Source organism: Grampus griseus, assembly GCF_964374135.1.
Source record: "Grampus griseus genome assembly, chromosome: 5".
Classification (NCBI taxonomy): Eukaryota; Metazoa; Chordata; class Mammalia; order Artiodactyla; family Delphinidae; genus Grampus; species Grampus griseus.
Genome location: NC_138998.1, coordinates 98171767 through 98183990, shown reverse-complemented (window position 1 = coordinate 98183990; position 12224 = coordinate 98171767). Strand labels below are relative to the sequence as shown.

The window sequence follows — 12224 nt, the reverse complement described above, 5'->3', positions numbered from 1 at the left end:
CGAGAGAAACATATTATCAAGATGTTTTAGCTTTATGATGATAAAGACTCACATATTCCTTGTGAATGTCAGACAGCGTGCTATATTTTGAGTATGTATTAATGAAGAAAATGGACAGTGGCCCTTAATTCAGGTTGTGGCCTTTAGTGTCACTTAAGTAAATCAGTATGTATCTATTCTAAAATATGAGCCTGCTAAGTAATTTTCTTTCATATTTTTCAGGTTATTATTTATGAAAAACCTCACTTCCATGGACAGGCCAAAGAGTTTAGTGAACATGTAGACTCTGTCCCTAATTTTTTAAAAAATAATGTAGACTTTCATGGAATTGGATCAATGCGTGTCATCGGTGGAGTGTGAGTGTTATATTTTCAATATGTGACTCAGTTGTCAATTTTTGAAGATCGGCACAAAACACGTGCTAAGCAGAGCAAAAAACAACCTACCTTAGTCTAAAACTATACATCCCTTCTGAAATGTGGGAAATAAAAAATATTAGTTACTGACAGCTTCCTGTGAACTCTTGTTAGTATTAGAGATTTTGAGATAGATTAAATGAAGAAAACAGTTTCTAAAACTTAAACACTTAGTATTTCTAAACACAATATAGAAGATAAGAATTGCAAGATAAAATTACTTTTTGACAGATCGTGCACATGAATGAGAGCCCCAGTTTTTACCCCCTATTCTACCTTAGTTGACTTTCTGTGCTGAGCATCTTGGCAGTGAGTCCTCCCTCATTAAAGAAGTAGCCTGGATTGTGTGTTTACAAAGTCGAGGATTCTTGACACTGGTTATCCTCTGGCCCTGCATTGTTTTAAGAAAGCTCCCTAAGAACTTCTAAGTACAAACCCAAGTGTAACCATCATGCTGCTATCCTAGTCTCAATCGGCAGTTACTGGGGCAAGAACCCCAGAAAATCCATGACTGCACCTGTGATGTGCCTTTGTATCCTGGCAGGTAAAACCATAGAGAAGAAGCCTTCCTCATAGCTTATTTGCCATTGTCAACTCAGTGCTAGACTTCCTTCAGACCCATTGTGTTAGTCTCTCTGTTGATAGGTTGGACTGTTTGGAATGATGGTTTAGTTTAATTTAAACATCCATATCTCGTATTATTTGCAGTAATAACATCATATAACTTGTTCATGCTATTCTAGCAAAAGATGCTGCTCAAATATTTTATTCATAGAAGTTAAATAACTTGTTTAAGATCAGTCAAGGGTCTACATTTAGAGACTTAACCTTTGCAATTTCTGACAATAAATCAAGCAATGGCCACACTAGCCAAAATGGAAATATAAGAGAGTATGCGATGCATTAGATATGTAGGTCATGTCCATAATTAGTCTTGTTACTTACCAGGGTTCTTGGCCTCTTTATTCAATAGGAGGCTGACAAGAAATTCAGGCAAGGCTTCACTGGGGCCCCTGCTGTAGCAGGGGGGGAGAGAGAACAAACAACAAATTCCCTTTCTTACTCACTCCCTGAGCGGGTGGTGAGCTTGTTCCTTATATGGGGTGAGGGTAAGGGTGTGTCCAGGGGTTGAGCCCGAGGGGTAGCTTAGGTAGTTTGCCCACCCCTTAGGTGGTGGTGTGTGCAGGGGGCATGGACAGTGCCCTGCCTTTGCTCCCCAGCCCCCGGCCTTTGCTCCAGGCACTTCAAAAGTGGCAGTTGTGTTTTTTGGTCTCTTTGTATCTTTTGTTCAGAATTTGCCCCAACTGCACATGTACTCAGTTATTTTTAGTCCCATATAGTTTCTTTGTATTTTGTTGCTCCAGGAGAGGTTTGTTCAGGTGCAAGCATTGCAGCACTGCAGCAAAGGGTCCCAGGTTCCAGCCTGTCTGAGTCTGACATATTAGTAATCAGCTAATTCCTTATCTTTGAATTTAAAAATTTTATTAGAGGCTTGAAAAACACAGCTCTTTTAGATAAACAGATTTTTATTGTGTTGTATTTAGTTAACAGTGTTCTCTGATCTGTGGACACACATGCTTCTTGTTAATCCTGATATAAAATATTTTTTGCCTTTTCTTTCCTTTAGGATCTGAATGGTTTTATCATTAACTATATAGTGATTTGCATTGTTATTTTCTGAGTGTATTTGCAGTTATTTTATAAAAATCTCAAAATATTATGCTGGTAAAACAGTATACACACTTTCATTTTTTATATGACACCTGCAGGAGAAAAATGTGATGTCCTAATTTAAAGGTGAACAACTGACTTCGTTAGTTTTTCACAATTTCTACTATTTTTTTGTTTTGTTTTACTGCTTCTCTATTTCATTATTTTCACTTTTAACTTTTGAACTTTATCTGTAAGTAATAGGAACTCTTCCTCACCTCTGTCTTGTCTTGAGGAGTCTAGGGAAAGTGAGGTTGATGTGTCTTAATTTTTCTCAGATAACATCTATTTTTAAATATCCCAGATATATAAATTGAATACTAATCAAAACTTTATCTATTGAGAAAAGCTGGGCAGAAGATTTTGAACTGTCATTATGTAATAATTGCTGATCTGTCCTTTAATATTAGATCTTCTATATCTTATATTATTTTTCCCATTCAGGTGTATTAAAAGCATGTTTCGAATAGCTACATTTATGTAAACTTAGAATTTGAAAGTTCTCGTGTGAAATTTATTTTCACATAATAGTTTAAGAATAAAATAATGTTAGTTTCTTTATATATTACAAATTAATGAAGATGTATAAAATGTTTTTTCCAACTCATGTGGACCCTTACCCTGCCATATGCACTAAGGAAATTGGAGACAGGTTCATGGTTACTGAGTGGCTACTGTTATTTTTGTACCCTATGAAAACGGTTCTTTGGGATATTCCTTGTATTTTTCCCAAAATAATTGTAGTCAGCCCTACCTGGCTTCATTTTGTCAAGCTCCAGAATTCAGAGGTCCCTAACCCAGGAGCCCAAAATAGTCACCCTTGAAATCTGCCCCATTGGAGGGGGTCCCACTCTAGTTACACAGTACCAGCTGAAGGCAGATTTAATCAGGTCAACGTGTGTTTTGAACCATCTATGCCCACGTTGCGTTAGCTACTGTGGATTGCTCCAAATAAAGGTAAGTTTCCTGGAGGACTAATGACTAACGGTGTTTATCAGTGTTCTGTACTGATAATTTTAGAAGTCAAGAAACCTGTGTCCCTGGAAAGACTGCCACAGTGCTTCCAGTTTCCATTATCACCACTGATAAACTAGTGGGAGCAACATTTCCTACCCATACATATTTACAGGAGTCTTTGTATATACTTAGGCCACGAGGGCTAATACCAGCCCAGTCGCATTTCCCAGTTCTTGCTTGCTAAACCCACCTGTAATGTGTTTCAGATCTGAAGCTGGTGACGGGTTCCTTTGATTTAAACCCTAAATAAATATTTAATATAGTAATCATTCTGGGGTTCCAGCAGAGCTTAATCAGAAAAATAAGACTGATTATCTTTGAATCTCAGTGTGGGCTTGCACTATTTCTCATTGGCTATTTGTGCTTTCCATTAGTTTTTACTCGGCAAACTATTCTCCGACCATGTTTAGATGTAGTATCGGGTCATGCTGCAAACATTTAATGAGAGTTCCTCTGTTGCAGTTCTACAACAGTTAAGCTTTTGTTGGGAAAAGCCTCCAAACTATAAAAACTATTGATCCATGAGGCATACACCATTTGTTTGTCTCTGTAAATGGTAGCAAAATAAACGTGTTGCTTTTTAAAATACGGTGATGTGCAACGCGGTGCTTTATGATGATTTCCTCTCTTGCGTTCTTGCCTGCAGTTTTATCAATGACTCAGTTGGATGTCCTCTGTATTTCTAGGTGGGTTGCCTATGAAAAAGAACATTTTAAAGGCCAGCAGTTCTTGCTTGAAGAAGGAGATTTTGAAGACAGTAGTGCCTGTGGCGCGTTAAGTGGTTCCATCTTGTCTTTCCGGTACTTACAAGCTGTGAGTTAGCCTCCTTGTTCTTAATTTTCTTTTTTCTTTTTTAGCTCTGCATGTAAACTGGATATGACCTCTGGTAGAACATAAGATTATAAAATGTTTCTAATACCTGAGAGCATTAAACTGAACGGCTTATGTGACTTGCATGCCTTTCTTAACTGCCATGATTAATATAGAATATTTATGTTTAGTTTTCATCCATTGATTCCATAATCGTTTTTGACCACCTGCTTTGTTAGATGTATTGTGTCAGGTGCTGGAGATATGGTGGCCAGAGACTCAGTCCCTGCCTTCGCAGAGCAGGCAGTGATAGGGTAGATAGCACCTATATAAATGTTTGATATTGTTTGACTATGACTGGATTAAGCACAAAGTACTCAGGATACCCAGAGAAAGGTCAAGTACTTCCCCTTGGAAGTAGAGAGGAAAAGAGGGCAGCTGAGCTGAAATTTCAAGTTTGAGAGTTAGCCAAGTGAAGAAATTTGGGGACAGGGTGAAGAGGAAAGACAGGTGTTTCAGCAAGAGGTTAACATATAAAAAGGCAAGGATGTAAGCCAGTGGTTCTCAGCTGGGGGTGATCTTACCTAGGGGGCATTTGGCAGTGTCTGGAGACATTTTGGACTGTTATGACTTTGGGGGGGGTTGTGGTATGGCATGCTACTGACATCTAGCGGGTAGAGGCCAGGGAGGCTGCTAAACCCCTGCGATTCACTGAACAGCCCCCCACCACAAAGAATCATCAGCCTAAAATGCTGATAGTGCTGAGGTTGAGAAACCCTCATGTCAGTGAACCTGGTGTGTTTTGGAAATGCAGCAAAGTCGGGATATTAGGCAGAACTTTGGGAAGATGAATACAGAGGCAGATAACGAAGGGCCTTATATGCCATGTTGAGGAGCCCACACTTTTTTTCTTGACCTTCTTGGCATGAGGTGAAGAAGGTAAGTAAGCCTGGAGGCAGGAGGTCTAGAATGTTCCAGGACTCCAGGCGGAAGCTGATGTTAGAGAGTTCTGCAGGATATCAGGGCTTCTCAAATGTTGCTCATTTTTCTGACCAGCTCTGGAGACTTTTTTGGTGTGTTCAGAGGGGCATGTTTTCTCATAATTCAGGAGTTATACCACCGCAGTGTATTTCCAAAATAATCTTTACCCATATAAACTCTAAGCTATCTGGCATGGCCTCCAAAGCCTCCTTTAGAAGGAATTGATAATGAAGTGAAGGGTGATTATTGGGTCCACGTGGGCTTTGCATGAGCACAGGGGTTATGTGCTCTGTTCCTTAAGTTTCTGTCTGCCGGGGGCCACCAACACCACTGGTGCAAACCCTCACCTGTTCAGGCATGAGGAGCCCAAATGGGAGAGAAGCAGCACAGGGAACAGGAGAGCTTTTTTTTTTTCCCATGAGTGATCATTGTTAGTAAGAAAGTGAGTTGGAAACCGGTTCTACCAAAAAGAAATGTAACACAGTCCACTGAAGATTGGGCACTGAGTTTGCATGAGCAATGGATAGATAGCTTTTGAGGTATTTAGTTCACAATTCTAATGTACAAGGGCCACGGGTTTCCTCTACATAGCTACTCCTTACTTGAGCACTAAAAGGCAAGCCAGACAAAACACAATACAGCCTTTTTTTTCTTTTAGGTCATTGTGACCACACGCGTCGAGGAAGCTAAGGGTTGTGATTCAAAGCATCTTCCACCTAGTATTGAGTAATTTTTAAAATTTTCCCTCCTGATTTAAAAAAAAGAGTTGGGTGGAAGTGTTGCTCCTAGAAATGTTCAGCAGTGAATATGATGGTATCTTCCAAAGATGACTATGACTAAAACAAGCAAAACACAAACCAAAACCCCAAGATTTCACTAGTTGAACTCTCCCAATAGTAGAAAATGTAAAAATTAAAAATACTGTATAACTATGTAGCTAAAATTTTAGGAGATATTTGATATAGACAGTCTATGATAAAATATATTGGAAAAATTAGCAGAGATTGGCATGTCAATTACCTCTGCAAACAAAAGTTTTGGGTATTTACAAAAATGATGACACAGTTTTTGTACAAATAAGTACGACTTTCCTTCAAAGAAAATCTTTTTAAATTAGATTGTAAAAAAATTAGGACTATGGGGCTTCCCTGGTGGCACAGTGGTTAAGAATCCGCCTGCCAATGCAGGGGATAGGGGTTCAAGCCCTGGTCGGGGAAGATCCCACAGACCGCGGAGCAACTAAGCCCGTGCGCCACAACTATTGAAGCCCGCGCCCCTAGAGCCCGTGCTCCTCAACAAGAGAAGCCACTGCAGTGAGAAGCCCACGCACCGCGACGAAGAGTAGCCCCCGCTCGCGGCAGCTAGAGAAAGCCCACGCACAGCAACGAAGACCCAACACAGCCAAAAAAAAAAAAAAATTAGGACTAGTTTACCTTGTAAAGATGTTAGCATATAATCCTCATTATAATAATCCTAACATTTTCAGGTACTTATTAATGGCTTTACATGCATACATGCACTTAATCTTCACAAAAATGAAGAGATAGAGACTCACGATTCCCATATTATAGATACAGAAGCTGAGGATCTAAGATGTTCAGTACTGTGCCCGAGTGTGGAGCTGTGATTTGAGGGGCAGTCTGTCTTACTCTAGAGCCCATGTCGTATTACCCATTTTCCTTTATTACAGAATGATTAGAGTAAAAAATTTAAGCACTTCAAGAGTAGAAAGCTGGAATTTCATTCAGCCAAAGAATTATTAGCATTTCATTTGTAGCTATAAATATATAGTTACTCTGCAGACTACTACACATGTATAAATATAAATAAATATTTACATAATTTTCAGATTATTTATAATTTAAATGTATGTTCACGAAAATGTTTTCAGATGAAATATTTTATACTCTCCAGGTATAGCATATAATTGGGGAGGAGTTCTTTTTTAAAAACCACTTTATTGAGGTATAAGTGACATGTAAAAATCTGTACATATTTTTTGTATACAACTGAGGAGTTTGGGAATAAGTATACACCCATGAAACCATCACCACCATCAAGGCCATAGACATAGCCATCTCCTCTCAGAGTTTCCTCGTGCCCTGTTTATAATTATTATTAATGTTTTTGTGCTGTAAGACACAACATAAGATCTACCCTCTGAAAATTTTAAATATATGATACAGTATTGTTAGAAATAGGATTTAAAGCTCTTGGGGTTGTCACCTATGTCAACCTATGTGATTAGCAGGCAGAGTTGATGTGAGACATCTTTTCCCCATGTAGACTCTCAGAGGTCTCTCACCTGGGAAGAGTGAAGCACTGCATTTAAGATCTAAGCTGAAATAATAGAAAATAGAGGACAGAAAAGTTGCATAACACAATGCAGTCTTCTAACATCCTGGCTGTAGTGCGTGGAACACTCTGGATCTGCGAAGGTCAGATTCTGGATATGTTCCTTAGGGATAATGTGATCTGTGTCATGGATTGCTTTGGAGAGGACAACCAGAAATGTGTTTCTAATTCCAAATGAGTCAGGCAGATATGTTGACTTGGAGTTGATTACTTTCTAAAGCGAAAAGGACCAGAAGGAATATAGCAGTATTTAGACTCCAGGGATTAAAGAAGGAATTTTTATTCCTTGGTTTCCTCTATAAAACTTTCTTGGGATGCTTGTTTTTCCTCAGTTTCATACTAGCCTAACTTCTGGATTTGCTTTTGATATGATTTTCAGACTTGGGGCCTCTTTTCAGATCTCTGAAACCAGGTGGTGTGCAGCAGACACTGTTATGTCTCCTAAATTAATGGATACACCAGATCCCAGCTGGTGTCTCGTATTACGCTGCCCACCCTGGGGGGTTGTAGCGTAAGAGTTCCAGGGCCCAATGAGCTGAGGGATTTTATGGAATTTAAGAATAATCAAATTACTGATCCTTAAGACTTATTTTTGGTCCTGAAGCAATGGCTCATTAGCTTGCTCTAACAGTGGGGAGTACTGTACCTGAAACCATATTAGACTACCCAGATTTTTCATTGGATTTAAGTTCTTTAAAAATACAAAACGGAGTACAGATTTGAGGTTGTTACATCATTATTCATCCTTCTGGAGCAACAGAGCTCCACTTAAATCTGTGTGACTTTCAAAGTTATTTGATAAATTTAAGTATTATGTAATTGTGCTTATAGTCAGAATGATAATAACCTAGAATAACCTAGTAACCTCACAGGACTTGTGTCCTGTGGCAGTCACCTCCTGAGCAAGGCAGTTAGAAGTTCTGGTTTTTTGTTTTTGTGTTTTCTGGCATATTTTATCCCATACTTTATACATGTGACCCTTGAGATTTAGCCCCAGATGAGTGGATTTGGCTTGGAGTTAAGAACTCTGACCAGCAGGGACACCATATTGATGGCAACTAGTCAACTGGATCAGATACTGTATATTTGGTAGGTTTGAGTGAAAAATGCAGAGGGGGTCAAAGACCGAAGCCTGGCTCAGAAACATACTTAGAAAAAGATGGAAGGCAGAAGCTACAAGGCATGAATACACAAAAGCAGGAGATTAAAAAAGAGAACGATGTCACTTAGGAGTCTCCTGTGGCCTTTGGCCACGTCTCTGGGAATGGTAGCCAGAGTAGGAAGGACACAAACTCAAGCCACATGAGTAAATTTATTTGTGAATCCATGTGCTGCCAGCACTTGTACTCGGCACTGCGTCCTGTGGCAGTGGGTCCCTCCTCCTCTGCTCAGCTCCCGGCTGCATCATTGCCAAATGGCCTGCGCCTTCAGCCTGCTTCCCAGCTCACCCTCCTCACTGCCGCCACTCTCCCACGACCCACACAGTAGGCTTTGTGCAAATCAGTGCTCAAGTAGAGTCCATGACACCGTAACACAAGTGACTTCTCAATGAAAAGGCACAGTCCCAGCACATGTGCACATATCTGTGCTTGTCTTTGTCCCGTTTCACTCCAGCGTGACGCAGTGACCCATGGTTTATGTCAGCTTATCCCCACTCAATTCCTACAACCCTAACAGGGAGTAGAGAACAGTTGTAGGGGCAGAGGAGATAAAAGCAGAGATGGAGCATTCCAGAATCACCAGAGTATGGGAGGAGGGGTCCACGTGTGAGAGCTGCTGAAGACCTGCCCATTGTCATGGGGCCTGACTTGGTCGGCAGCTGTTGATACAAGTTCCTGACCAGGACCCAGATGGGCGCCTTCAGTTGTCATTACCGCATTGTATTCTCACAGCCGCCTGGAGCTATTTATACACTTTCAGGTTGCAAGAAACAGAGGCATGTTCGTGTTCCTTGGATGATGGAAGTTTATGTTGTCAATATAACCAGGTTTGTTGATGTGGCGCCCAGGCTGTAAAATGTCATTGGGGAGGCTTGTCCTGGACACCTTAAGGCAAATCTCTTCTAGGATGTTGAAGCCTTGATTTAATATATGTATATTCTAGATTTGTATCTGGAAAATGGCAGATCTATATCTGTAACAAGATAGATATAGACATCTGTGTATATGTGCACGTATATGTATATATATGTGTATATATACACATATATATGTAAAATAAGGGTTTAAGGGGAGCTCAAAAGAGATAACAAGTGCAAGTGTTTTGAAAAGTGTTCTATTAATAAAATGAGGGATGGTGGGAGTCATGAAGAGTAAATCCACCCTGCTCCCGTTTTCTTGAGAACCATGAGAAAGTAATGAAGGTGACAGGTGTTCTCAGGTTGCACATGTTTACTCTCAAGCAGGAATTGAGAACACGAATATGGGTTAGAAATTATTTTATAATAAAAATTTCTGGTAAAAAGCCTTTATCTTTGAAAATTTCAAATGAAATTTGACCCAGCTGTGTTAGCAGTTTTTAAACCCTTCAAACTTGACAAGTTGTAAGTGCAAGAGAATTTGTTTTTAAATGTATTTTCTTTCTCTCCTCATAGGTGCTTTGTTTTTATTGGACACTGTTTTGCTTGTTCATGTAAAATGAATGGTTATACTAGAAATCTTAGATAATATTTATAATAATAATCATAATGAGAAATTTGATAGTGTTTGAGATGTATAGAAGCTGATAACTTTTTTCCGTAGGTCTAAGACTTGAATTACAAACAATGAAATATAGTAGGCAGAAAGGAAGAGTCTTTGTTTTTTGTTTTTTTAAAAAATATATTTATTTATTTACTTGGCTGTGTCAGGTCTTTAGGTACAGCACGCGGGATCTTTAGCTGCGGCACGTGGGAATCTTTTAGTTGGGGTATGCAGGATCTAGTTCCCTGACCAGGGATTGAACCGCGGCCCCCTGCATTGGGAGTGCAGTTTTAGCCACTGGACCACCAAGGAAGTCCCTCTTGTTTTGTTTTTTTAATGCATTCTGTATTTTCCATTTAAAAATATACCTATTATAAAGTTTTGAAAAAAATATAGGGTAAAATTGTTCAACTTCTGGACCCAAAGTTAACCAGTCTTGGTATTTTCTTTTTTTTCTTCTAGTCTTTTTTTGATGAAAGTTGGGGTTTTTTTGAGAACTTGTAATCTTACCAAGTTTTTAAGTTTTAGTTTTTGCCCTACTGTTTCATCCTTACATTTATATCTGACAGTAATTAAGAGTTTAGAGTAGACAAATAGACAGATTTGGACTCAAATTCAATCTCTGCCACTCAGTAGCTGTGTTATATCAGGCAAGTTACTCAGTTTTGTTAGCTGTAAAATGGGAGTGATAGTAATATAATCACATTGGAAATAAGGCATGTAAAGCTCCTGGCCACTAGTAAGTGTATGATATAATTTTTAACTGTTAGCTTGTTAAAAACTCTGCTTAATTGTATTTATTCCATCAAGCACTGGATGCATAAAGGTTTATGTTTGTAAATCTTTGGGGCATTTACACTTTTTACAGCTTTTCGCTATGATAAATAATTCATCTTTGCCTATAAATTGGCTATCATTTAGTTTTAGGAAACTTAAGAAAAAAGGAATTTCAGGCTCAAAGAATGTAATCAATTTCAGTCTTTTAAATACATATCTAAATTATTTTCTAAAGTAGCTGTAAAATTTATATTTCCACCAGGAACGTTCCCTGGTAAAACTGGGTTTTTAGATCTTTCTTAACTTAAAAAGTGAAATTGTATCTGTTTTAATTTGAATTTCTTCATTTTTATGAGTGAAATTATACATTTGTTTGTTTTTAACATTAATCTTTTTTGTGAATTATGTGTGCCTTTTGCTGATTGTCAAGTTGGGTCTTAGAATCTTTCTGTTATTTTTGTTTTAAATATGCCGTCTGACTATACAGAGATGTCCTCTGATTTTAATTTTTAAAGAACAATTTTTTTGTCAAGCGGATTTTATTTTTTCTGTTACATTTAAGCTCATAAAATCCTCTCCCACAATGCCCACAGTACACTGTGTGTTTACTTCTTGGTTCATATGGCTTTTGCTTTTTAGGCATAAGTGAGACTTTAGTTTCCTTTACATTTAGTGTCATATGTGATAGTCTGTAAGTCCTGGCAATTTACTAACTGTTGACTAATTTCCAATTTCATAAAAATGTGTTTTCCTGATTAAAGTAAATTCAGACTTATTTTTTTTCTTTAAAGTATATAGGAGTAGTGACTATTAAAATTGTTTTCAGTGCCATTTAAAATTCTTCCTGGATTTATTTGTGTGAAAATCATCCCACAAGTATGTGAAAATTTGCTAAAATACAGCAATCCGTAAAACAAAATACCATTGTTCTCCTAAACTTTCCTCTTCCTCCTTTTAGAATTTCATAGAATCTTCTATCACACTGTTTGAATCTGATCTAGAAAGTGGAAAGTTTATTGACATTACAAATCAGGAAATTTCTGACTTAGAAGAAATGGGTTTTGGCAGTGAAACAAGATCCATTCACGTTAAAAGTGGCGTGTAAGTTGTCTCCTATTCTGAGAACCTAGAGCTTCTTTGGTGTTTAAAATTATTGGTTGCTCGATTCTGTGTCACCTCAGTTCTTTTTACTTTTTATCCTGCTAGATGGGTTGCCTACCAGCAGAAGTTCTTCTGTGGAGAACAATACATTTTAGAGAAAGGGAAATACAAATGCTTTTTTGACTGGGGAGGATCAAATAATATAATCATGTCAATACGACCTATCCAACTGGTGAGTTAAATGTGAACATAACCAATGCCAGTGACATGTAATGGCATACAATTGAACACATGGAACAGGCTTTTGTAAAAGTGGAGCTGTTGGATTATTTTGTATGTATCTATAGAGAAAATGAAACAGCATGTGGATTTCTGC

The 12224-nt window shown here is 38.4% G+C and overlaps 1 protein-coding gene across 2 annotated transcripts in view; it reads left to right on the top strand.

The window, feature by feature from the left end:
* The window catches only part of CRYBG3 (crystallin beta-gamma domain containing 3), a 116501-nt gene that overhangs the window by 58472 nt on the left and 45805 nt on the right, over positions 1 to 12224 (top strand). For both annotated transcript variants that reach the window (XR_014296798.1, XM_082655166.1), the window contains exons 11-14: positions 223 to 356; positions 3830 to 3956; positions 11706 to 11848; positions 11954 to 12080. Coding sequence is in view for 1 of the 2 variants with exons in the window: in XM_082655166.1 (XP_082511292.1) it covers positions 223 to 356; positions 3830 to 3956; positions 11706 to 11848; positions 11954 to 12080 (531 nt within the window). In the remaining variant the exon portion in view is untranslated. The remainder of the gene's footprint in view (positions 1 to 222; positions 357 to 3829; positions 3957 to 11705; positions 11849 to 11953; positions 12081 to 12224) is intronic.